This window comes from Danaus plexippus, chromosome 20 (genome assembly GCF_018135715.1).
Source record: "Danaus plexippus chromosome 20, MEX_DaPlex, whole genome shotgun sequence".
NCBI lineage: Eukaryota > Metazoa > Arthropoda > Insecta > Lepidoptera > Nymphalidae > Danaus > Danaus plexippus.
This window is the reverse complement of record NC_083550.1, coordinates 1,552,877-1,580,285: the sequence shown is the minus strand read 5'-3', so window position 1 is coordinate 1,580,285 and position 27,409 is coordinate 1,552,877. Positions and strand designations below refer to the sequence as shown.

Genomic DNA, 27,409 nt, shown 5'->3' with positions numbered 1-27,409 from the left:
TAATCGGCAAATCATTTTTTATTAATAACCTCAATAATTAATTATAAAGCTGTGGAACTGGGGTGACCATGTGCGGTTAAGGAATTTATACCTTTTAAAGAGTTTTACTTTTAATAAGTTCCTCATAATAACGTGAAATTCAAAGGAAATGTCCTTCAATTCAAATAATTAGCATAAATAAAAACATTATTAACGTAGTATTCAAAAACACAGCATTACTGTTATAATTTAGTATCTGTAATGTTGTTAATAGATCACCCTAACCTAACTTTGACGTTGAAGAAACAGTGATCGCGACACAATAACATAGGCCCGGGTTATTCTACCAATTCTTAATGATTTTATCATTTCAATAAAATTGAATATTTTGTGACGTATTTAAACATTTACGGTTTTTGGTATTTTTGCTTCAACCGTTATCTTCTTTTTTGTCTTCTCTAACGTCAACGTCATATGTTAAACAAATGCATGTTGTAGCTTTGAGCTGAGGCTTGGGTGATCCATTTATTTCTCCCACTTATAGTCCACTAACGTAATTTTAGCCCTATAACTTCATGGGTTCTCTAAACAGTGAGTTGACAGATGAGCTAACAGAAAAACTGACAGTAAAAGACAAAGAAATATACTGCCAAAGGGACTTACCTCTTAAAAAAAAAATCTACAGAAATATTATATACTCGAAATATAATAAATAAATGGTCCCAAATTTAATTTAAAATCATATTAAACACACTATGGTATTTGTGTCTATAATATTTTTTTTTCCAAATGGGCTGTAAATAATTGCTTGCCGATTTACGTAACTTGTTCTGGTGTGGTCTATATGTATGGTATGTCAAAACCATAATCAAAATGGCCGCGAGCATTCTGCGGGGCATTATGGAGTGTAAAATTTATAATCTAATTGATAGTTTGACTTCTCTAAGTATTGGAAAGACCCGTATGATATATAGTAAGAAAACGTAATTGATAAATAACCTATTTAAGGCGTAGTATTTTAAATTAGATCTTATGAGAAACCATTATAAATAAATTATGAATATCTCAGTCAGTATATCCCCGACTTGTATTATCGTAACCTTTTAAATTTAATTCATTACTGATAATTAAATGTGGTACAGTTTAAAAATTACGTTAATCTAAAACGCTTCGCCTTAATAAAATAGCAAACTAAATTAATTTGCCTCATAACATATGATGTCCTTTCTAATTGATTAATGACTACATCTGGTTTTCACTGTTATTATTGACCAATAAATTATTTTATTAGTCGATACAACAAAGAAACAATATTAATTATAGTATAGAAAAGCGAATATGTCCGAGCCTATTTTGATGTAATATTTATTTTCAATAGTATTATAAAGCTTTTAATTTATATTAAAAATATATTTCAGGATCAGGGTTGAGGTAAATAGTATTAAATTCTTATAAAACACTAACTGACTCCCCCGACTCCGTTCAGATTATTTGATATTTTGTATTCGAAAGAACACACATCACTGAACAAGTAGTGCTTATAAAAATCGATGTAACTCGTAACTTTATTAACTCAGTGATTGTGAAGAAATAAGACATAAAAAATTTAATGACATGTAAGACTTACGAGTATTATATATTTTTGTATATAATTAATATTTTCGAATTACTATGACTTTCTTATTATTTTAAACTACATACTCCCGACGATTCAGTTACTTTGCAGCAACCGTGATCACGACGGGCAGACGAGATGACAATGTTAAAAATGTGTTTGAAATCTATCAAGTGTTTTGGTGTCATGAGAGCACAACAGCCTGTCTCTGTCAGTTTATCCATTCAGATTATAATTTAACCTTTCATACAGTACGTGTTATCTGAATACGTCGAGGCTAGTTGGGTGAACCCCATTAATGTCGCTCCACTAGGCTGAACATAGAAATCACATAGCGGAGAAATCTTATGGTGTTCAGGTTATAGAGAAACGACATAAAGCGATTTGTTTAGTGGAACTGATAGTACTCGCTTCGTGACACATTGGTACCGAAACCCGCTAACATCCCTCACAGCTGGGTCTACAACGAAAACTGTAATTTCCGCCAAATCACTTATACTATACACCGTATCCTTTTACATCTTGTACACATTTAATTGAAACTAAGGCTCTCGGACACTACGCGTTTTTTTATAAATTTTGAGTAAATAATACCGAAGTTTCCTTTCCTCTACACTTTGCAGCAACCGTCACCACTGTAGTGTACAAAACTTTGTTTCATACAAATGTGTACACTTGAAAATCTTAGACATCATTATCTTATGATTTTTTTTTTGTATTGATTGATGATAATTTAATTATTATATGCCAGTCACACCCAATAGAAATGATTTGAATTAGGAAGGGCTATGGCAATAAATGTAACTGTATCGTTTGATTAAAGAACAAACAGTATTCAATAACATGGAACTGCTTTTAATGATTGTCTCCACAGCTCGCTCCTAGCTGTCTAAAGGTTAAGGACCTCGTTTAAACCTTTAATTATTTTACTGGATGGAATAGTGAAAGAAATTTTTAATAGTCTCCAAATCATTAAATTTCGAGTGTTATAGAATTGTTTATTTCCTGTATAAAAAAAGAAATAAATAGGTATGTTACAAATATCGTTGTTATATATACGGAGAGTAAAATCTTATAAGTACTCATAACTTTATTACGGCGTATCGTATTGCCAATTCTCATGAAGGTCACATGTTGTAATTCTCTTTGAATATATTCTTTCTCTGGCAATTAGATACAAAGCCCCCTTGTTTGAGATATTGAGTTTGAAAGATATAGAGAGCTCTACATATATAATAAAATATTATAATAATATTTGTTTTTATTAAGTTATTTTGGTAAGATAATATGTTCCAACTTATTTATTTATTGAAATAATTATTAATAAGTATTTTTTCTATGAAATATTAATTTAGAACAACTCAAGTAATTTCTTGTTCATCTTTAAGAATTTTCAAACGTTATCGGATATCCGCGAACATTATTATATCCGCGGATATCCGATTGGGGTAACCGAACGCTATTGGGTCAGTGGTGTCAAAAATATTCCGAATGTTATAAAATACACCAAATTTTATTGAACTCTATATTATTTATTCTTGTATCTGAGGAAATAAGGGTCACAGTTGGTAAATATAATAAGTCACCCTTCGGAAGTGGCGATCTTTGGTAATTGTAGCTTTAATGTACCTTGTGGTATACGCATTATTTTTTTCGTCACAAGTTAAAAGCTTTCGATGTAAATTGAATATTTTTACAAGAGTTTGATAATTCTAGAAAAAAAAAAGGTTTTATTTTAACATCCAGTATTCGTTGTTAGGTTCGAACAAAATTTTGCTTTTCGAACAATATTTTGGTTTGAGGTTCTTACTATAGATATAAAGCAGCTGCAAAATGTTAGCAAATTATGCGAGCCGCAGATCCTAATCATAGTTTAAAGACTAGTAGTAGTTGTTGGACATTGGGCAACCTACATGAATACAAGGATATTTAATTTAACAAATAAGGCAGATTGCTTTGCACCCCTCAATGTTAGTTTTGTTAGAGGAAATAATTCATATATGTACAACTTTAAAACATCATCATTTTTATTATGTATTGTACTCAGGTTTCTGGCACGAATTAATAAATAAGTGGTTACAAACCGGTCCTTAAAGCGTTGAAAACTCACCTTTCGTATTAAAAATTTCAATCGTTAGAAGTACATTCATATTAATTTTTATTTTATGTTGGGTATGACATGTTTAAATGTCACAAGTAATCAATATTACAATTTTTAAGTTCTTTTTGAATAAATAGCAGCAAGCTACCATACACTTATAGACATGAAAAATAAACGTACATATATGTTAAAATTATTATAACATCGTTAGTATTAAAACCAACCTAAACATACTTATTTTTATATTTATATTTGATTAAAATAAACACCAATTACTATAATTTTATTTTGGTCCCCAACTGTCGCTGTCATCTCATCACTTGTACCACATAACAATTGTCCCGTAGTGAGTTTACTTTCGCGCACGCGTCTGTTATTTCCTGTCGAAACATGAGAAGCTTTTTACGTAACAAACCTACGGTACGGAAATAGGGGTAATGGTTGTATTTAATCGATTTACACAAGATACACTTACCTCAATGTAAGTCAGGTACACTTTTAATGACAAATTAATGTAAAAAATGTGTTTTTCTCACATAAGCAGTCCTTATAAGATTCTACTTAAAGCTTACCTCCCTCTAAATCTCTCTCTATCAGCCTTCTTTAAAAGTAAGTCCCTATATTTGATATGTCGATGAACCCTATGTATTATCTCACCTCGATACTATCTTTCGGGGCATTTCCAAATTTGATTCGTATTAAAAAAGACGGGAATTAAAACATTTTGTACTTTTTTATTATAATATCTTCTTCATACTTCTAAAGAAAGGTAAAACTTTATATCAAATAACTTGAAATTTTAATTCTTGGGGATGCTCACGGAAATAATTATGTATTATTTAAAGGCTTTAAGAATCTTTATTAAAATTTCCTCTATTAAAATTAAACTTTTTTAATATATAATGATAATATATAATGATCAAATTACGTTAAAAGATAGGAAATTTTTTTCAATAAACTGTGCTAGGTATTTATTGAAAGATTTCAATAAATTTAGGTATAAATTGAAATTGTCACTCTCATTTGGACGTTACTTAATAAAATAATTGTAATGTCCGTTTGTAACTTCAAATTAAAAGCTTCATACTGACCGCGTATCGAAGTATACAAGATAGCTACATCAAAACTGCAATTTTCAAGTCAAAACGAACTGATATTGAAGAATGATTAAACAAAATTAATACATTTAATTTTATTGTATATTCTTAGTATAAGTTTAAAGCGCTTTATTTCGTATGAAGGAATAATAATTATAGAAAAAATATAAACTGAACGACATAATAAAGCGCTGCGCTGGCGGCTTTATTTTATTAACAGTAACGACAAAAGAAACTCATAGTTAGTAACCAGTACGTGTTAGCTACATTCGTGCTAACACGTATCCATAAATTTATTATAATGACCATTCAAATGACAAGGAACTACATAAAAAATATTATAAATAGCTCATGTGTTACACTTGAGAAGTTGTTTACCAAAATGGCGACCGACCTTCAATGAACACGCTAATTGTGATGATGCTCATTCGAGGGGTTTGAATCACTCACATCGTCATTTCTCAAATTATACAGTCACGGAGTGTTTGACTTTAACTATCATTATATATAATGTTTCACTATGTGTAATGTATGCATTGTGCGCGGACGTCACTGAACTCTGAAAAGGTCGGATATGCTAAACGTATTTTTTTAATAATAGATATAGATTAAAAAATAGATAAAATAAAAAGAAAAAGAAAGGAAAAGAAAAGCGTCGTTAAACGATCCACGTGTAAGCATTTTTTCGAAAACCATTAGTCATTAGAATATAATCGGTAGGAAATATCATATTCTCAACATTTTCTTTGAGTCACAAAATCATGTACAATATATTAATGCCCTATTGCGTCAGAGCTATTAGAACGGGGAAAACCAAATGCAATTATAAGGGAAAGTTACTTTACAATGCTTTTCACTGTTACTTACGTGCATTATATTTTTTACCAATTTTATAAAAAAAACAGCAACACAAAATGCTCAGATTGTGTAATATTGTGATAGGTAAATTCTACTGATTCATTAATACAAATAGTCTTTTAGATATTTTCATTGAGCTGTTATGAACAATTTCTTAAAAATACTCAGATAGTTAAGACGGAATTCCCAAATCAGATAAATATCAGCACCGAATGTTTCTTAGCCCGTTATTATATTTCAGTAACGACCGAGATTGCCCATGACTAACGCCAGCGTACAAGTAACTCATCGTTATTGTATTAAAAGGTATAAAATTTTATTTAAATCATATTTATACCAGAAGTATATATTATTTTTATTGTAATATTAATGCCAATGTAGGAAATATAACGAAGCCATTTTTATCATCAAGATAAAACACGAATTACAATACATGCCTTCACTTACTTCAGCATTTAATGTTTTATGTATCATTCTTTAAATATCTCGTTTCTTTATCACGTGTTTAGAGATCTGCATTAATTATAAAATAAAAATAATATAACACAACAGAAAAGTTGTAAAATTATCTAACGACAAATATGGCGGATAATTAAATGCGACGGCATATAAATAACAAAAATACAAGATTTTTCTTACTTATTTAAGATATTTTTATACATTAATAAAATGTTGTATTTATTCGTCCGCTATCTTTTCATTATTATCTCATTTCTCATTAATTAAACAGCCTAACGTAGCCTCTGCCGACACGAGATCCATATTAAGCACATTAGTGTTTTAAATATTTTAAAAACTACGGAACTTAGAAAGTTTGTTCGGTGTCTGTGTGACGCAAGTATTTTAGGCTCGGGACAATGTTTTAAGAGCTGTTATCAGTCGAGGCGAATTGATAACAGTGTTTAATTTTGTTTACATATATTTTAAGATTTTAAAATTATATTATGAAATAGTTGCTCCAAATTTATTCGCTATTGTAATAATGATATCGGAGTGATGTTATATTTTGTAATATTACTATATTTTTCTTGAGATATTTTTATGGAGTTTTAAGGTTTGCGCTGACTACGAAGGAAAGTCGTATAAACACTATTATTTAAATTAACTTATTTTTTAGAAATAAATATTTATTTCTTCTAATAAATAAAAGCAAGAGAACCCGTAACACGGACCAAGAAACAAAAAAATAACAATAACGACCTGAGCTCATCACTATAAGGACGTTAGCCTTTGAAAGAGGTAGCGAATAGTGTTGGCGAATTATCGATTTTTAAAGAGTTATCGATTATGTATTGTTTTAAGAAGGTAACATGTCGGCCCCCCGCTTTACTCGGCCCGTTGTTTGGTTCAGACTTCAGTTAGCGTGCTCCAGCGACGCGCAGTGCACGTGTATGTTGTGCACGCGCACCTCGTTCGTTCACCCACAGTTTACGATCGGAACGTCACCTGTCAAAATTTGACGTCCCCAAACCAGCAAGAGCTATTGAAGTTTAAAAAAAAGTGCATCTCTGTTATGGCGCGAGATTATTCCGCATGAATAATTCGGGAACGAATGTTTTGACCGCTAGTGTTGTGATGGCATCGATTGTGTTCTGTGTAATCTAGTTAGGTGTTGTGGGATTGTTGTTATGCAGTTATGATGACACTTTGATGTCGTACCAAGCTGATATGTCTATAATTAGCGAGCTGCGATGGTTGCAAGACGACGAGTTGTTTGCCTTATCCTTACAAAACGGTAATGTGTACTCCACATTAAATTAAAAACCCCTCGCCCTTATTTGAAAACATTTCATAGTAATTCACGTAATATTTGTTATGCGGTTCTTAATTGTGTTACAATGAAAGGAATGAAGTCTCTTAAATGCTCAGACGACACGGCCATGAATATGTTATTATTAAGCTAGGTTCACATTGAGAAACAACATGTTTTATTTCTTATTTGCATTACAAAATAATAAAAAAAAATATATAAATACAAGTTCATTCTCATGCGTCATTTTTTATAATATCTTACCGGTATTGTAGGAATTCGATTCTTGCAATACTTCCTTGATTGTTTTGCAGTTAAAAATTACTATTACTGAAATAATAAGAAATTTATATATAATGAACCCTTTGTGATTCTTTATAAATTAAAGTTGTATGGTGCCCGCATATCGTTTATCGGAATCTAAAATCTCAAAGGATGTGATGTGGGTTATGAAAAATACATTAGAGCTAATTTAGTCATGTTATTATTATAAGTGGATTTCATAATAATTTAAGAAATGATTAGCTAATGTTGTGTGATAACTTAATGGAAACAAAATATTGTAAACGACACTAACAGTCAGCAAATAGGAAATAGCGTTCAAGGTGAACTAGTTTTTGGTTACCACTATGCTTCTTATTTAGCATTTTCTTTATACTATAATCTCAAAAACTTTAATACGATACATATAGCAATAAAAATCTATTGTCGGCCAGGAGCATCGTAAAAGTTTCTACCATAGTAAGACTTACTTAGACCTAAATATATCATCAAAATAAACACAAAAACAGTACGAATATTAATTATGTACATTCGAATACAACTCAAGGTTAACAAGTTTGAAGGCAAATTGTAATTAAATAAAACTAATGTTATATTATAGTTTGATAGCTCATTTTATATATAATATTATGTGAAGTAAAATTGAATCCATTCATTCAGATAGATTTTCGGAGCGGAACGCGTTTATCAAGCTGCAAAACAGCGTTTTTTGAATGGTCGATTTGGAACGACGTAAAAAATTCTTGAGCTACTTACAGACGATGTCATTACGAGTAAGCTACGTGAGGAGTTTAAGTAAAACTGGCGATTCTCCGTATAGTATGACCGTTTCGACTTGTGGTAAGCGCTCAGGTCAATGCTATTGTCGCTGGCACATTCGTATACTATTGATAATATTGTAGCACAAGCCAAACACCTACGTGTTCAGTATTATAATATATATACGGTGCTTACTATTATCAGTCCGGTATTTCGGACAGCGGACTATTTATTCCGACATTGTCTATCAATCAGATATAATGCAGCCAAATTAAGTATTAGATTTTTGTGTCGCGATATATTATTGTCGTTTGAATGTTTCATTTCAGCGGTTTAAATAGTTCAGAAGTGATGATGAGCCGTGTCTTATCGACGTAATGTACATTGAAAAGCTCACCCAGAACTTTATTGAGTGGTGTGAAGGTATATTTTTGGACAACGATTAATTTTACAATCGCAAATTAAATAAAATATCTAAAAAATTTCAGACAAACACGTCGAACCGTATATGGTCTACGTAATTATAAAATTGCAACATATTAAATATAAAAAAACTTATTTATAAATATAGATAAAGTCGTTTATTCCGGTAATATATTTATCAATGTTGATGTATTTCATTCATTAAAATAACTATTTAATAAATTCTTATCTACTCTAAACGCATATTTCATACAATAATTAAAGTTCCGTAGAACGTTATCACGCACGTGATATATAAATACAATAATTATTACCATCTGTATATACACGGATTACGTGTTTCGCTAAGTAAATATAATTATACATTTTCACGAGCACCAGTACCGTAATATAACCATGAGAATTACATAAAACGCGACCTTGCACTGTGAACTGACCCTAATAAACGATGCGTATTGCCTTACAACTAAGCTTAGGGCACACAAAATGGTATATTAACGTTTTGGTTACAATTTAAAGCCATATTCATTTCATGTGCATTACGTATTAGATTTGAAAATATATATATATAATTAAATTATATTCGAATAACTTACTTTTGGAATATTGTGTTCCATTTTCAAATTCGATTCCCGATCGTGAATAAATTTTTTCATTTTAAATTTTCTATAAGAATTTCAATGCCAGTAATAGCCCAACATTATCATTGTATTAAAAAGGCATAATTATACTAAAATATATATTAAAATAACTCAATTTCATTAATGAATGCCACTTAAATCAATGAAATCTTCCATGATGAGTTCATTCACTAAAAAGTAGTCGAAAATCGTCGCTTCAAATCTCGCATGTCGTCATCATGACTTGATAAGCCTCATTTTGTAATCAAAACTGGTTCCTAATCAGTGACAGGTTATGTTATAATCCCGAATGCATTGCGTGTGGTGGCAGCCCTGAAGATGATGTCACTTTGAACTGTACATAAAATGGGGATTACGTAGTTGAGTTGGAAGATATTGTTAATTTTAATGTAATCAGAGGCTTGTTTTATGAATAAATTTGCCGAAACATACCTATATCCATAATAATTATTGGATGTTTGCAACCAGACGGATGAGTTGTATTTCTTTATTTTATTGCTGAAGTCATTTGAAGTATTTTTTTTTAATATTACGGCCACTGAACCCGAACTGGACTTCATGCTTTTACCCGTGTGTTTCGAGATCTGAGTAGGGATCGGGATAAAAGGTAGCCTCTGTCCTCCAGGGTTTCCTCTATATCTATACCAAATTTCATCAAAATCGTTTCAGCGATTTGGTGAATGAAAACGTAACAGAGAGATAGACTTGCTTTCGCATTTATAACATTCGTCGGGGTACGTTATAACGTTTCCTAATTTGAAAATAAAATATAAAATTTTAATGACGAATGAGAATTAAATAATTTAAATGGAAACAATAAAATGTGCTTATTGATATAGTAACATAATGTATACTAATTAATAAATGACATTTAAGTGTCCTTTTGTATTCACAAATTTGCAGATTTTCACTTAATTCATAAGAAAACTTTTGTCTGTCCCTTTGTTCATTCTGATCTCTGGAACGGATTGATCGATTTTGATGGGAATTTAATTTCAGGTAGTGTCATAAGGAATAACTTAGTTTACACTTTAGCCGGTTTTAAAAGAAGTTAGTTATAAGAGCGCCTAAATGTATGTAACGCTATTTCTTCCTCAATTAAACGGATACTGTTATGAGGTAGTTCCATTGACACCAAGCTAAGGTCTGATGAAAAATCGCATAAACCTCGTACTGATGATAACGCGTATCTCAAGGAGGGTTTAATATAAGGGCAGAGCCAAAGGCAACAGCTAGTATATAATATGAAATTCTTGCTTAATATACAATATTATTTTAGCAATAAAAATATTTAAAAAAATATCTTATGATAGCAATTATTACTGTACTCCAATAAAAAACATCCAATCTCTTAAATCTAATGATAATTATAGTAACGAAAAAGCTTTCTGTTATGGTAATTGAATATACAGCTGAGGCAAAAATAATTCAAAACGGCCTCGGGCTTCTAGGCGCAAAACTAAATTAGTAGCATCTAGATATGTTATTACGAGATTTACGATTTACCAAGTATACTGTTTTTAATGACCCGCGTAATTAAGGCAAGTAACTTGGGCCAGCGTTGGCCAAACTTGTGTGTTTGGTTGCCATTTTGGTAGACATCAAAGCGACATCAGCTCTCCCGTTTGAACGTTATATTTGGCTCGTATTGGCCCAAGTTGGACCATAACATTGTACAGAAGTAATGCGCTTTAAATGATTATAAATATCAACAAGTAAGTCGCTGGTAATCGTCTATGCAATTAGAAGCGAAATGGCATAATGATATTTCCTGTTAGGCTTATATGGATCATGTATGAAATTGTTTTAATAGAAAACATTCTAATTATACATACATATAAATCAGTTTTTAATTTATTTATAAAGCTCTAATGTCAGTAAAATATCAGAATATAATGCTCCAGTCTTCGCTATGTGTCACTCACACTAAGAAGCTGTTGACATAACACGGTCTTATCAATCAAGAGAGAAGAATGCAGTGATAATAAGCACCTGCAGCATCCGAACATATCGTCTTACAAATATATCATTTGTAAATTAATGTTTATATAAGATTCGGGAGTCATTGAACTCGTGAAAACACGGTTAATACACAGCATTTCAACGCCCCTATCTAAAAACTTATTTGTTTTTATCGAAAATTTAATTCTTGGTAATAAAAAGTTCATTTACCTCCCTCCCGGTTAGATAAGGAACGATTAGTTTACTACTATATTTGGTAAAAGTAAATGATATTGAAGTTAGGATGTATTAAATATATCGCTATGCTTAAAATAAATAAAAAATAAAAGAATGTTTTACGAACGTTTGCATTCAAAGCCACTAGAAATAACTGTTTTCATTTCTTAATTGATAGCATCAAGTACCGTCGTTTTTGGTCTATAATGTTCTGATTACAGAGGTGCTATAAATAGTTTCTCAAACACACATACACACTAAAGCACACAGACGCACCCACGTCAGAAAACACACGCATTCGTACACACCAGTACAGCTATAAAAACAGATGTATCTACAATTGTTTACAAGTTATCTTACGTGACCTGACCTAATTATATTGCTCACTATAGGAGCCATTATTATTCATTCATAAAATTTGCGAAATGATTTCATAAAGATATAGAATATACTATATACATACATACTACCACAATCAGTAACAACGCCATCCGTCTGTTGAAAAATAGCCATAGTGTCGATGTTATAAAAAAAAATATGAGATCGCAAAATTTCTTTAGAAATAAATAAATATTTGCTATAATTTAATCCTGATTGATACTTTATTAAGGATTGTATATGGAAGATTTTAGTGTAAAAAAGACTATTATTATACACATTACTAACAGAACTATACAAATTCGTTCCCTTAAGATGATATAAAGGGAGCAATATATTTAATTTTATACATAAAATCTAACTCAATTAGAAACATCAAAATATTATATACAGTATCATCAATGTTAATTCAAAAGTTTAATTCATTTATTCATATAATGCATCCTTGAAGCTAAAGTCAACTTCACAGCAACCGTGAACCCTGGTCTAATTCAGAGTTGTATCGTTTTATAATACGGACTTATATTTCCATTGTACTTATACATATTTAAATATTTTAACTATGATTTAAAATATAACATGGTATATATTATTCATTGCAAAATTAAGATTAATTGAATCAGTATATTTTATTCTTAGTGCGAGTTTACATTGTCGCACTGTTTCGTTTCTTATTTAATATTCAATATTTATTAATTAAATATTGTTAACTTATCATATGTCTATTTTGATTCCTTTTCGATAATATATATATAATATATATATATATACAATTTATTAATAAATTATTATTAATAACAATTTCTTAAGAAATTGTTCAAATAACTTACGATTATATATGATTTGAGTGAAGTTTTATAGAACAACAAATTTAATGAATTTATTAATATGTATACATAATACGACTATCATATTACCGAACGTGTTATAATGTTGTTACAGGCGAGTACGAGTCGTTATTATATATACAAATATAAAGGTTATTGAACTACTGACATAGTCATTTTGTAATACTTGTAATTTATTAAACTAAAACATTTTAAATAAGTAGGTTAGAACGGTTAAATTGTAACCAGAAGGTTCGGTCGAAGAGTTATTCCAAAAGGGACAATTTAAATTATGCCCAACCACACATAAAAGGTTTTGAACTAAAACAAAACGCCGTAAACATGGCTTCTGACGCCCCATGGCAAACCCAAATCGGAAGGGAACTCAATTACACATTAACTGCCATATTTAAACCAGAATAGCTGCTCGGCAACGCCAAATAAAGAAATTAAATATAAACTCGCTGCACACACTATTATAAACACCAAAAGTCTGCTCCTTCGGTAATATATGATTATAACAAAAACTTACTAAGTGACGTATCTATACGGTTACATATATACTTTCTTATTTTTATGGACAATGAAGGCGTGGTCGATAGCTGTCTTAACATTAAGCTTTCTCGACAACAATGTTTTTATATGATTTACTGTGTAACACACTGGAGCTGTCGGTCGGGACGTGCGAGTCGCTCTTAACGCTGCCTCGCTGCACACCCTTTGACCATAGCTATTTCAACGGCGACACGTTTACCGCAATAGGAGTTCACGATTTCACTACAACAGATAATATTTTCATATATAAATCTGAAACCGATAAATGAAGGTTACGCGTTGGCGTTGTTTACACAACTTTCAAATACTATTCAACGTGATGAAATTTATAAGGAGTTAATGGCAGTTTAACTATTTGTATAATAAATTTTACCGTGGGCATGTCTGGTAGACGTTAACCAAAAAACAACGTAAATGATTTTCGTGTTTGACAGTAATGTAAGTTATGTATAAGAATATGAAATTTTAAATAATTTTCACGAATATCTTTCTGATTTTATCATGACGCCGGGGTGCATAATAAAATCGTAGGAAACTCCTTGTCATACGTCATGAAATAATACACACACCTTAGAAAATCAGAATAATATAATCGGTAAAGCTCATAATATCTGAGGACAGTTATAACTTTCATAAAAAGCAACATTTTTTCATATTTAATGCACAATGTATTAGTCTGTAATTTTTCCTCAGTACCGTTACTATGAGTTCGCTTCATCAAAACTAAACACAGACGGTTATCAGTTTTCCATTTAAAAATCATCGCACGGAATAGTATCAACGTTTAACACAAATAAAGTAGTTTTAGAAATGTAATTTTCGGAGCTCATAATTAATAGTAATAATAGAGATGTTAATACGTATAAATAGGATGTTATAATAAGAAATTTTCCTTCCTTAAAACCTTTAGTTCCGGGTAACAAATGATACAGCGTAACAATTTACTGAAGCAATACAATAATTTAAACTCCGACTAATGTTTTACTTATAATTAATATATACATAGTTTTTAACGGACCTCTAAAAGGAGGAGGTTTCTCAAATCGACCGTACAAATGCTTTTTTTATACAAGTAGTATGCAAATAAAAAATACGAGTATATAAGTATGCAAGATAGATTGGAAGTAATGATTTTATTAAAATCTATAATTTCAGTTTAATTTGTTATAATAACAGAAGTAACAATAAGAGACATAAAAAATATATATATTAAAAAAAAATGTATTTCCGTAAAAACCTCGTAAACACCTCGTCTGCCCGTGATCACGGTTGCTGCAAAGTAACCGATACGTCGGAATTATGTAGTTTTTAAATAATAAAATCCGCGTAGTAAATCCGAATAATACTAGTTTCATTTAAATGAATACTCGCGAAAATCTTAGATCTCATTAAATGTATTTCCGACAATAAAAAAAAATACCGTAAAACTTAAACAGAAAATTGAGATAAATAATTCTAAAGCAATACAGAACCATTAATAAAGCATCAATGCAAGTACCACTGCTATTAAATATTTGCCAGCATCCGATAAGGTTCAGTTCGTTTAGAAACAGCATGAAATTAGAACTAGCAGGCATATTTACTACTAGTGCCGGTTATTGTTCTACTAGAGATTAATTTCTGGAGATAACCGGTATTATAGCTAGCTATAACTATCTCCAGTGATAACCATTTACTAATAGCCCTTATTGTTTAGCAAATTGTATTTACTGACTACTGTCCGTATGAATTATAGCCGAGAGTTGTATTTGAACAAATATTCAATGTTATTATTTATTTGACTTTCCTTATAAACAAACAGCATCCAAAACGGATGGTTAGTTCTTTAAATTCTGTGTATGTATTGCTACATGTTGGTTTCATACTTATATAGTTAAAGCAAAAGAAAGCTTGTTTTTCAATCACCCTTTCTCAGTTGATGTGCTGTACCGATTTGAATGTAATTCACTATGGAGTTAGTTATGAAATCCGACAAACTTGGGTTTAACATAATTTTATACCCGCTTTTGTTTCTCCGAGGATCTGAGATATAAAATTATGTAATGTGTGTTTGTATAGTATAAATAAATTTAAAAAAATATTGGTCCGACTTGAGCACTGTAATATAAGGTTCGAAAAATATTCATGTTTTTTCTACTGTGAGTCATCATTCGATATTTTATCGGCTATTGATGACATCAACATTGTCAAAGGGCACACGAAGATTCCTTTAAACTGGTTGCGGTTAAAACTAGCTTTATCCCTTTTTTTAATCCTTTAATGTCATGGACGACCTTCGTGCAAAAACCTTCGCCAAGGCTGATAGTCTTTTTGTGGGGAAATTCTTTGCCTTTATACTAGATTGAGAATCGGTTTTTGTATTTGTACCAAATAAATAAAAGACTATCTTCAAAGGAAAACAGAAAAATTTGATTTGAAACACTATTCAGAACCAGACTTACAGAAAAACATATTGAGATCTAAAAAAAACATAAATAAAAAATTTGCCGATAGTATTCTTTCTGTGTTTTTTAATCATTTTAATTTGTTGTTTCATTGTAATGATGTTGATTATGCATTAACAGGTTCTAAAGGTCACTCTAACAGGCAAATAAAATGATCAAGGTAACATTTATCTTCATCAATGTCAAAATATGCTAGAAACTAGTAATTTGTATTACATGGAATGAGAAGAGAAGGGTAGTTAATAATTCTATCAGAGGTAATGTCAAATTACAGTAATATATCTGGATAATACGTGGGTAGGTAGTCTCATGGTTCTTACGTTGTATAAGATGAAAGATTTTTTCTATATTTATCCTATACCCAACGGGAATTTAGTCAAAATAAAAATCTTAAGAATAGCAGTAATTAAGTTACAGTAAATATAAAAAATATATATTTACTCCAAGAGTCCAAGGAAGCATAAACAACGTGTTATATAATGCCACAACTTCACATTTTATATAAGAACAAAACAAATAATACGTGTGAATGACAAACAAAAGATGAAAATTCTCACGTGCAAGTGAGATAGGAAACTATGGAATGGCGAAGGCTCGTTCTCCCATGACGGACACTCAAGAGAAAATGGTCTAAGTTGTTATCAGATGGGCGGTTAAAATCTCTACACACACTAGTACACTTGAAGCCCTAGTGAATCAATTACGATTTTGAAAATGTCTTGTTTACAAAACGAGAAATATGAATCGTAATCTCTGAAACATCTCTATATTATAATTTCAAATGAATCATAAATATTTACTCTGGGAGAATTTCTTCTGCCATTTTCAAGTTGTTTACACAATTCGACTTGTTTGGTTGTGAAAGGGTACTCTCACAATGATCGTCTGATCGTATGGAATTAATTACATTATAGAAATTTATTGTACAGATTCCATATAGGTACAATAGAGAGAAGTTTATATGAACATCTTAAACTAACTCTGGTAGTTATCCTGGAAACTACAGCAGTACATGCAAAACTATGAAGTAACTTCCAGAACAAGAAACAGCTCGGCTTGCCTGTCAATGTGAAGACACTCGAAAGTTTATATGAGCAGTAGCTAAGTTATTAAATAATGTTTGTTTTGTATTGGAAAGTGTGACATTTTGTGTTTCGTGTTGTTTAGAATTTCTAAGGGTGATAATTAAGAGTGTGATTTTCAGATTTCGCTTCGTAAACATAGTTTGTGTATACTATTGATATGTCATGAAGATTTTTATTTTGCACGTGACTTATAACTTTCGTCGTACAAACTCCGTTTAGTCGTGAATAAATTTCCAAATCTATACAAGGCGGTTCTCAGAAAAAAATTATTATGCATAATACGACGCGAAACATTAACATTCATCCCATACACATAATTACTAACATGATAAATATTTTAAAACTGTAAATTCAAGATGTTCCATAATTCAAATTTGTAGTTCCAAATTTGAATTTTTTTGTCCTATACAGAATAAAAATTGTATTTGTAAAATTTATTCAGAGAATAAAATAACTAGGTATAACAAAAAAAATTGAAGCCATCAACAATAGAATAACGAGATTGAAGCCTGCCTGAACCTGGTTTCTTTTATAAATATAATATTTTTTGTTAATCGAAAACAGTATTACAAATACGACGTGCAGTAATTTTAAAGCAATAACTATTCCAAGGTTATAAAAAGAAACAAGTAGGTAACTGGTTTTTTTTGTCTTTAATAAGATATTGATATTGCATAGTTCATTTCCGTTAACTGTGAACCTTAAAATGATAACAATAGAGCTCATTTCAAAACATATTTAATACGGTTTTTAGGTTGGATTTAAGACTGCTTTGCATGAAGTAAAAGAAGCTATTAAGGTAATTTAATTCTGCCGATCACTGTTAATTACGTATGAATCTAAATTTTTCGATATAACATTTATTTATTAATAAGAATTTATATCTTAATTAAATCCGTTTAAATTGTAGGTCCTCTATATTCTGTGTGATAAATTTTTATATTAAAAAATATTTTATGTCGAATCATTTCCAAATTATCTGGTAACGCTTAATATCGTACATGTCGTGTCGGAGTCGTATGTGTTAAAAAATCACTAATGTTGTATCCCCCGACGATAGCTGTCATATCTCCTTTGATTAGTGACCATTGATACAAACTGGTTGTATTACGAAATTTGATATAATGTGACAAGTTTGTCAATAGAGCTTTGTAAATTTTATTAAAGTATAAAATTTCAATTACTGAGTTATTTTGTATATATAAATTATTGATTTTGTTTTCGTTTCCGAGTTCTGACGTCGTTATAGACTTTCTGGGGAATATAAAAGAAAGTTCTATTCACATAATAATACTATTTTTATATAATTCAGGTAAATTATTTGTAAGGATATCTTATGACCTAATAAATCACAACATTTGAGGTGCAAAGCTTGTATTTTTAATACATTTCACACAATATTATGAAGCGTTCTTGTGTTTTAATATAAAATTGTAGATAAATCTCGATTTCCTTAAATTATTCATTCTGTAAGCAACGACTTTCAGAAATATGGAAACGAATAACATATTTTTGCAAGAGCCCTTTTATGAATAAATCATGTTGTAAACTAAACGTAGCAACGTAAAGGTAAAGGTAAAAAGGTTAGTGCACAAAATTTTCACATTAATTTGTCGTCCCATACCAAATACCATAACACTTAGGTCAAGATATGTCATGTTTACGACTTTCCCCGAAACATTCTCGTCTCGTCTCGTCTCGTCATATATATATATATATATATATATATATATATATATATATGTATATCGTGAGGATTAAAATGAACCTTCAAAATAAATCGAGGAAATAAAAATGTTTCTTTAATTGAATAAGACTTCAGAACAAAACATTCGTCAACACGAGCAACATGCCATTTGGTCTAAACATGATATTCCGAAGGGTATAGGTTCAAATCCTGCTTCAGTAGACAAATTTTTCTCTCTATATTTTCTCCTTGAATCGTAATTCAATTATTTAGATCAATATTAACATAACACCAAAAAACTCATTATAGGTTAAACTGCAATTTTTTTTATGACAAAAGGGGGCAAAAGAGCAGACGGCCTTCCTGATGGTCGTAGTGACCGTCGCCCATGGACATCCGCAAAATAATAAAATTTAACTATTGCGTTGTGTGTTGTGGAATATTTTAACTATTTCAATAAAAAAAATTTAACATCAATCATCATTAATTCAATTGTGGTGTCGTTTTAATAATCCACTGGCTTCATAATATTATTCTCATTGTCTACAGAAACGTTTATCATTGTATGAAAATCACTGTTTATAATAACACCGGATTATGCAGATTCAAATCCTGTCAGATGTCAATCAAGTATGGTATAAAGTAAAAAAAAAAATACGCTCACCAAACTTTTGTATTGGCTTAAATATAGCACGTAATAATTTTATTATATCATATAAAAAAAAATATTGCAATATAAATTTTATGTTATCATAAATAAAGTTGATTTTACGTTAGATTTATCAATTAACATAATCTTAACGGTTTTTATTCCGTGTATGAAGCTGGGATAAACTAAATAATTTGTTCTCAATAATTTCATTTACTAATTTTATTGTAAGAATTCTAAGACATAAAACACTTCGTCATTATGTCTCTACTTTTATAGGTTTCTGTTTGTCGTGGATATATGGTCATAGGAGAAGTTAGCGTCGTCAATTAACAGTTGTACAGAATAATTTATTCATTGAATAAATTTATGCATGCATTATATTCACTCTTAGGTCATGGTAGTTTCACATTGCGTTTAGTATTTATCCATGTTAATTACCCATAAATCGACATAAATGTACTCACGATGGACTTAAAGTAAGCGCATACGCATCTCTATATAATTGTTTTTGATATATTTTATAATTTAATTACCAATAAAAATTTTAAATTCTGATATGTTTCCAACATTATTAAAATAACTATACTTCTTGCTATATGAGTAAAGAGTTTTAATAGTTTCAAAGTTAGGTCGTACAAGGTTGAAACTGCTGCATTGTCGCAATGTCCCTAAAGTGGAACTAAATGTAAATTGCCAAAGGAATTTCAATATTACATGGTATTACAACATTGTTAATGGCTTATTTAAATTGCGATGCCGTGAATAGTCAAAGGGTACTTGCGAATAGAATTCGTAAGGAATTTCGTTCTTGGAGAGTGACACTTGTTGCAAAACAATGAAATAACTATTTTACGGTTATTCAAGTGACATAAAGTTCTTGAAATTCTGTTGATGCTCATAATGAGACTGTATAATATATTAACTGCATTAGCATTGTTTTCGACCCCTGGGTTTTTATTTAATTACATTCATTCAAAAGCGACTTATTTACTTCCTTTCCTGCTATGTAATTTCTGGTTCATTGACATTAATTAATTAATTTTTAATCTATATTATGGGAAAATAACAATTTTGTTAGTTACCTAGAAATATTTTAACTTTACACACAAAAATATAGCGGCTACACTTAAAATAAAATTTCTTAAAGTAATTGATAAATAATAACCTAGTGTGTGGAATAAATAATATACTCTTTGTTATTAATTAATGAGAGAGAGAGAGTTACTACCGCAAATGTTATTTACTAAATTAGAACTAACGAAATAATTTGTTTGTTTTATCCAAAACGAAATTTAGTACCTTTTTTAAATTATATTTCCGTTTCCCATTTATAGTCAAAAACATTTCAAGGCATTTGTTAGAGAGATTTTAACGTGAATATAAAGTACTCGGGAAATTATTTAATTTCAGAGCCGCTTTACGAGGGGTTCCTTTTGTTTTTGTCATGAAAATAACAACTTCAGTTAACTGATGCTGAAAAAGTATTTTCGCTCTCATACCGAACCGCTGACAAAAAATGATTTAATGCTTTAAAATATCTTATTCAATCATAGAATATAAACTGCGAAAACCAGCTTTGAGAAACATTATCATAAAGAAATTACAAAAAAACTGTTTATGTTCCATCTTAACAATCTAATGTATGCGCAGGCTATCCAACATTCCAAATAGCTGCCAGTAAACAAACGATGAATTCATAAACGTCCACAGATAATATCAAACAGTGCATTTTATAACAGATTAAAAAAATTCTCAACATACTGGTCTATATTCCTAACCTATTTTTAACCTAATAAATATACACTTCATTAGACAACCACTGTCATAAATTATCTATATTTTCATTATTTATTTTTTGGAGGTGATTGTGATATTCAATTTCTTAATTTAATAATAATGTGGATATCACAAGCTCTATAGCGGAGGCGTATCAGTGACTCATTCACTCAATAAGTAAGTAGTTTGTATGCGTCGAATGTAAAATTCAGGTAAATCTGTATTTAGTTCCGGGAGAAGCACGAGATTTTGTGAGTATTTTTTTTTTTTGTTTTTGAGAACATGATTGAAATAAAATAAAGTATTTTTGAATGGTTTTTAACGTTATCTCTACCAGTTTGACATATTTTACTAAAAAAGGCCGTATAAATAAGAAAAGCCTTATTCGTTCGAGGGATTTGAAACAGAAGTAAAAATTCCATTAAAGAAAATAAAATAGCTATAAATAATAAATATTTTAAATATAAATGTTAATAACGTCTTAGAATTGAACATTTTCTTTCTTTTCATTTAGGCTCCTTTTGAACATTTACAATATTTTTATATACGTAGTTTCAAATAGTTTTATATTAAGACTTTAAATACATCTGTGTATAGTAAGTTGCTGGCTACAAACACATAAGAAATAAGATCATCTAGAAAATACAAACATTATAGCAATCAAGACAGCACTTAATGTGTATCTGCCTTTTCCTGTTCGCATGAGGGAATTATTACCTGGGAATTTTTAGTTTATCCTGTCTCTTTGAAATCTGTGTCTGAAGTTGATAGCCTAATGGCTGTTAGATTTGTGCTTGCAATTACGGTAATAGCAGATTTATTAAGCTATTTGTTGGAGGCATAGGTGTGTAGAAATATTTTTTCATAGATGGGAAATTGTCAAGTATTTTTTTTAAATATTACTGTCTACGAAAATTATTTAATATAATTCGAATAAAAATAATTATTAAGCAAATCTTGTCTTATAAGTTATAAAATATTTTTCCTCGCATCTTAATTGGAGATGTGGACATTTTGTTGCGTTAATAAACACTATATTTGTAAACAATGCATACTTTAGTTCTAAGAAAAACTGTTACCAACATGGTCTAAATGTTATTCTCGACAGCTGTTTTACGAAAACGGATGTAATTAGCAATTAGTTTTGGTTAGATACTATGAAGGCAAGACGAGATGAAGTCTGTTCTTAGTACATTTGTTTTCCCTACCATGTTCATAACACAACAATAGCTGAAACTATTTTAAAATGACGGCACTAAATGAGATACCTACATCAATATGAAAATGAACATTCAATTCACTGGAAAGACGTAATAATTATTCGGGTGTGACCTTCCTGGTGATGACTTTATCAAAGTTAAAGAATGTTTTCATTTATTTTAAACATAATTAATGCCTATCTACAAGGTATAGAAGTAATTTAGCTAATGTGAAATATTTTTCTTTCTTATGAAATTTTATCTGACTGTGAGTATTTTTAATAAGTAGTTTTTGCTGAACGCTACGCCCACACCGCATCACTCGAGAGTAGTCAATAGAGGATTGTGGTCGTTCTGGACGTGAGAAATAATATTCCGCGTTGATGTAATTTAATGGAATCTGTGGGCATTGACTCTACAATAGAGTTATTAACGTCGGTGTTACAACGGATTATTTTTTCTGTTATTTTGAATAATATTTGTCATTGATAATTAAGTTTGCTTAAACTTATGAATGTATATGTACCTATATCGAATATAAATTTTTAAAGAACTTATAATTTATTAAATCATTATTTTTTATTTTAAGGGATACTTGGATTTAATCATTTAGTGTCAAACAAACTTTTCTACTTATTTATAAGTAGCCTCATCTCCTTACTATTAGGTAACTAATCTCCTTCAATTTATAAATAATGGGTTAAACTCCCATACTGTCGATGTTAGGTTTAATTTAACTAAGTAATACGTACTTGAAGTGAAATATCGAATAGATATATAGATATATATATAATAAACTTAGGATTTAAATTAACAGTTTTAAACAATAGTTTTTTCAAGTTTAAAGGTTTTGTTTTGTAATTATTTGATTCCGGTTAATTTTAATTGTCATGGTTGCTAACATTACTTAGCGTCCTTCATGGAGAACAGCCTCGGTTATTTTTTACAAACTCTCCAGCCGTCACGCTAGCCAAACGTTAATTTAAATCTCTAAATATCAAGGCTAAGGCCCTTCGACCTTTGATAAACTGCGAGTAATGTTCAGCAAGGGTTGAACGCTATTTACCCAATGAGCCTTTTGTTTTTGGCGATTTAATGAAGTCCTAATTACTGTAAGTCGCAAATAAATTTGTTACATAAATGTTACGAAATAATTTCAATAATAGTGAGAATTCTGAAATTATGTTATCACGTAATCATTGGTAAATAGTTCGTAATAAATTAAATACTTCAAGCAACTATACGTCTAATTGCAACGTGTTAAAGATGTGATTCGGGTAACGAAATACGAGTGTTATGCAGTAGCTAGGCATAAATGAGCTGCTAAACTTTTAATAGTAATCCCTATAAGAAACTTCACGTGGAACGTTATGATTGTGATAATGAAAAATACTAATTACTTAGAACTTCAACACAAATATATTTTAAAAATCTTTTATTTTTACATAGCTCAATAAACAGCCAAGTCTATCAAAGAAGTAATGTAGTGAATTTTATTTAATATTATTTACTTGCTGATATGTCCATATATAAATAAAACTAGTATTATTCGGATTTACTACGCGGATTTTATTATTTAAAAACTAATTTTAAGTTAGTTTAAAAAAAAAAATTAACTAAATTTAAGTGCTCGTGATCACGGTTGCTGCAAAGTAACCGAAACGTCGGGATTATGTAGTTTTTAAATAATAAAATCCGCGTAGTAAATCCGAATAATACTAGTTTTATTTAAATGAATACTCGCGAAAATCTTAGATCTCATTATGTCCATATATAATTAATTAAAACAGTTTTTTAAAAGACGAATCGTATCATATCGATTATAGTACAAGAATCTTTCGCTAATATTTCAATATCGATACCATAGTTTACAAAAGTAGCAATCTCACGCTTAAATCGATTCCACGCCACTTCTATAATGGCCTATTAAATACCCCTGGGAGTTTATTGGAATAGAAACAGTTTTATGTCTGTTGTACATTATTTTAAATGCAAATGCAGAGTTTTTATGGTATCGTAAACAAGTTGAATAAAAATAATAATCGCAAAGGGATTTCGTAACCATTTGTATTGTTCTTAACACAAAAGAAAATTGATATCTTCCCTTCTGGGCTTCGTGTTTATGTTTGAGGAATTATCTTTATTAACACATTTAATACAATATAAATATTTTCACAGAGTACAATTTCCATCTATTGATATATATAATTTTTTTTTGAAATATATAGAAAATATATATTTTTCTCTTTATAAACATGTGTAAGTAGTAAATCTTTTAATTTCATTTATTTAAATGTTTAATAGTCTTCCATTATTTCTTTTTTCAAATATTTTCAAGACTGGAATTGTTTTTTATGTCGCAACCAAAAACCAATCTTCAAGTATAGTTTTGGAAAACAAACAAATCCACCCTTCATATACTAAGCAAACAAGATTATGCTCTGAAAATTATTTAAGGTAAGTCGATGTATAGCACCTAATGTGACATTGCTATGAGCAAAAATGTTGCTGTAACGATACAGCCACGATGATAATAATGTGCTTTTTATAATATATTTATCTTATTAACGAAATAATTCCATTTACTTCGAGCTTAAATTGTAGTAAAAAAGTGAAATTTTAAATTCATGTTGAATTTTATGAAATCAGAAGTTGTAAACGAGTTATATCTATAAAGATTACTAGATTACTTGTTGATGTTATTGATCTATCTATATCTATAACATAAAATTTTTCCCAAAATTTTCTGCCATGTAACCTAAAGTCTAGTATTCGTACCATTTGTATTTAACAGCATTAATTCACTTGAACTAACTTTGAGGCACTATCAATATTGATTACCTTTGGGTAGTCAATATTGATAGTGCCTCAAAGTCACAATCACATCACGGTTTTGATCTTCAATACAGAAACAAAAATGTCGCAGTATTATTGTATGCCTTAATTTGTATTATATAGTCTGTGGGACTACAAATACATATACAAATAGTGTAATGAATATACTTATTAGAACGTTGAATTTGTGGTTGTAGAAGTAACTATAGCTAGCATCACATAGTTATTGTGTGAAGTACTGATAATAATCTTTGGCTGAGTTGCCCGTGGTAGTAACAAAATCTTGTAAATTTTTTCACGAAGACACTGCTGAAGCTTGAGGTCCCCCTTTTTTTCTATGCTATTTCTTCTTTTTCTTCCCTAAAACTTAATATGGTAAAACACTTTGAAATATCTATCTCAGCCAACTTCCATGGATTGGACGTTTTTTTGTCACTATAAGTCCTATAAAATTGGCTAGTTTGTTGTAGATAGAACATGATGCTTGGATAGAGTCGACATTGGAGATCAGAGCTGACTTAATAAAGCAACATATTATTTGTTCCACCTTCTCAAAACGGGTCGGTTATATCAACCAAAAAGCCCTTAGAGAGTTTTCACATGAATTTTGCAAGCATAAGCACATGTATTGTCTACAAACCAGCTGAACAGACGTAAATTAGATTATTGTTCGTTTTTTCAAATGATATTCAGTTATTAATTTTTTTATTATAATATATGAATATTACATTTACAACTAGAAGATTTTTCTCAGAATTATATAAGTCATCACCATACACCAAATTAATAGTCGCCAATTTGTTTTGCATATTTGATGTTAAAATTATAGCCGCATGATTAAGAAAACGCATATTCCATATTCTTCATTATAAATATACATATGCCAACTATTTACTTCACGTTAATATTTTTTAACTTTAAACAGATATAAAATTTGTCGAACGTTTTCTATTTTTAAATTATTAATGGACAAAAAGTGTGACTTTTAATTTATTTAATTAACTCCATATTATTGCATTGTGTTATCAAAAAACTCATGTCGTATTTAGTTTGTCTATATTTCCATTAACGGTCCCTACAGTCCGAGAGGTTCGCATTTGCAATTTAAATATGTTTACATACACTATTACTAACACGTAAAACAAAATACACATACATTATAAGAAATGCTTCAGCGAAAAATGACCCCAAGCATACAGTCATAAAGGCTATTATTATTTCAAACAACGGCACGTGTTTGTAGATAGCTTGTATGCCCATCGCTGTCTCGCTATGAATTTCTATCGAAATGACATTTAATGTATTATTCGATATGTTGAACTTACCGATAAAACTTTTTACGATCTCACTAACACTCGCATGATATTGCTGAAAGCCACCTTGTTAGCCACATGAGATGTAGGTATCATGTTATATGATGTATTGTCATTATTTGTTATAATTATAACATCAACTTGACCCAAATTCCTATCTCAATTGACATTAAAACCATAATTAAAGTATACACGCGACTGATGTGCTCATTTTTATTACGCCCAATAAATAACTCGTCGCTATGTATATGGCTTCATTCGTTTATGGCATGGCTTTTTACTCTCAAGTATTTGGAAATATACAAATGACTGGCTGCTTTCGTTTACTTCGTCCGTGGACTGATGTTCCGTATAAATTAAACAATATAAATGTCAGTTTGTTTCTATACAATAAATAGGATTTGAGTGCCAGGTTCGTAATAGTGAAACCACCGCCTTTGACTATACACTTACTGATTTGTACGTGGTAGCTATACCAATGTATATATTTTTTTGAATTGCTGTCGGTTTGTCCTGGATAATCTCTGAAATGGCTGGACTGATTTTAAATGGATCTTCACTCTTTAATATCTAATATATTAAGAAGTAACTTGGACTAGTTCTACTTTGTCAATAAATAATAAAAGTTTTTATAATATAGTTAGTTATATTGCGCGAACAAAGTTGCGATCTATGCTAGTCTAATATACATTTGATATTTACCTTCTTCTAATGAAATATTGCCGTAAAACTTTATACGCTCACATATATTTACAACCTGTATCTTATATTGTAATGAATTATCATTCGTTTTACCTCCGTGATAGCGTCAATATTTGAAGCAATATCTGTCCGCGATGAAAACCATTGTGAATGAACATTGTATACAACATATGACATGGTTATGACTTCATCAAGAAACTCATCTCATATAACATGTCATTGATTACCATTTCACATTCACATATATTTAAATTACATTCCTCAATGGAAATT

General features: G+C 30.0%; 1 protein-coding gene across 3 annotated transcripts in view; it reads left to right on the top strand.

Moving 5' to 3' along the window:
• Positions 1-27,409, top strand: part of LOC116773836 (rho GTPase-activating protein 7) — a 137,091-nt gene that overhangs the window by 4,295 nt on the left and 105,387 nt on the right. Inside the window, exon 1 of one of the 3 annotated variants that reach the window (XM_061523702.1) lies at positions 7,011-7,385. The exons of the other annotated variants lie outside the window; for them this stretch is intronic. Coding sequence (XP_061379686.1) covers positions 7,301-7,385 — 85 coding nt within the window. The 5' untranslated portion in view covers positions 7,011-7,300. Of the gene's footprint in view, positions 1-7,010; positions 7,386-27,409 lie in introns of those variants that run through there. 3 annotated transcript variants of the gene reach the window in all.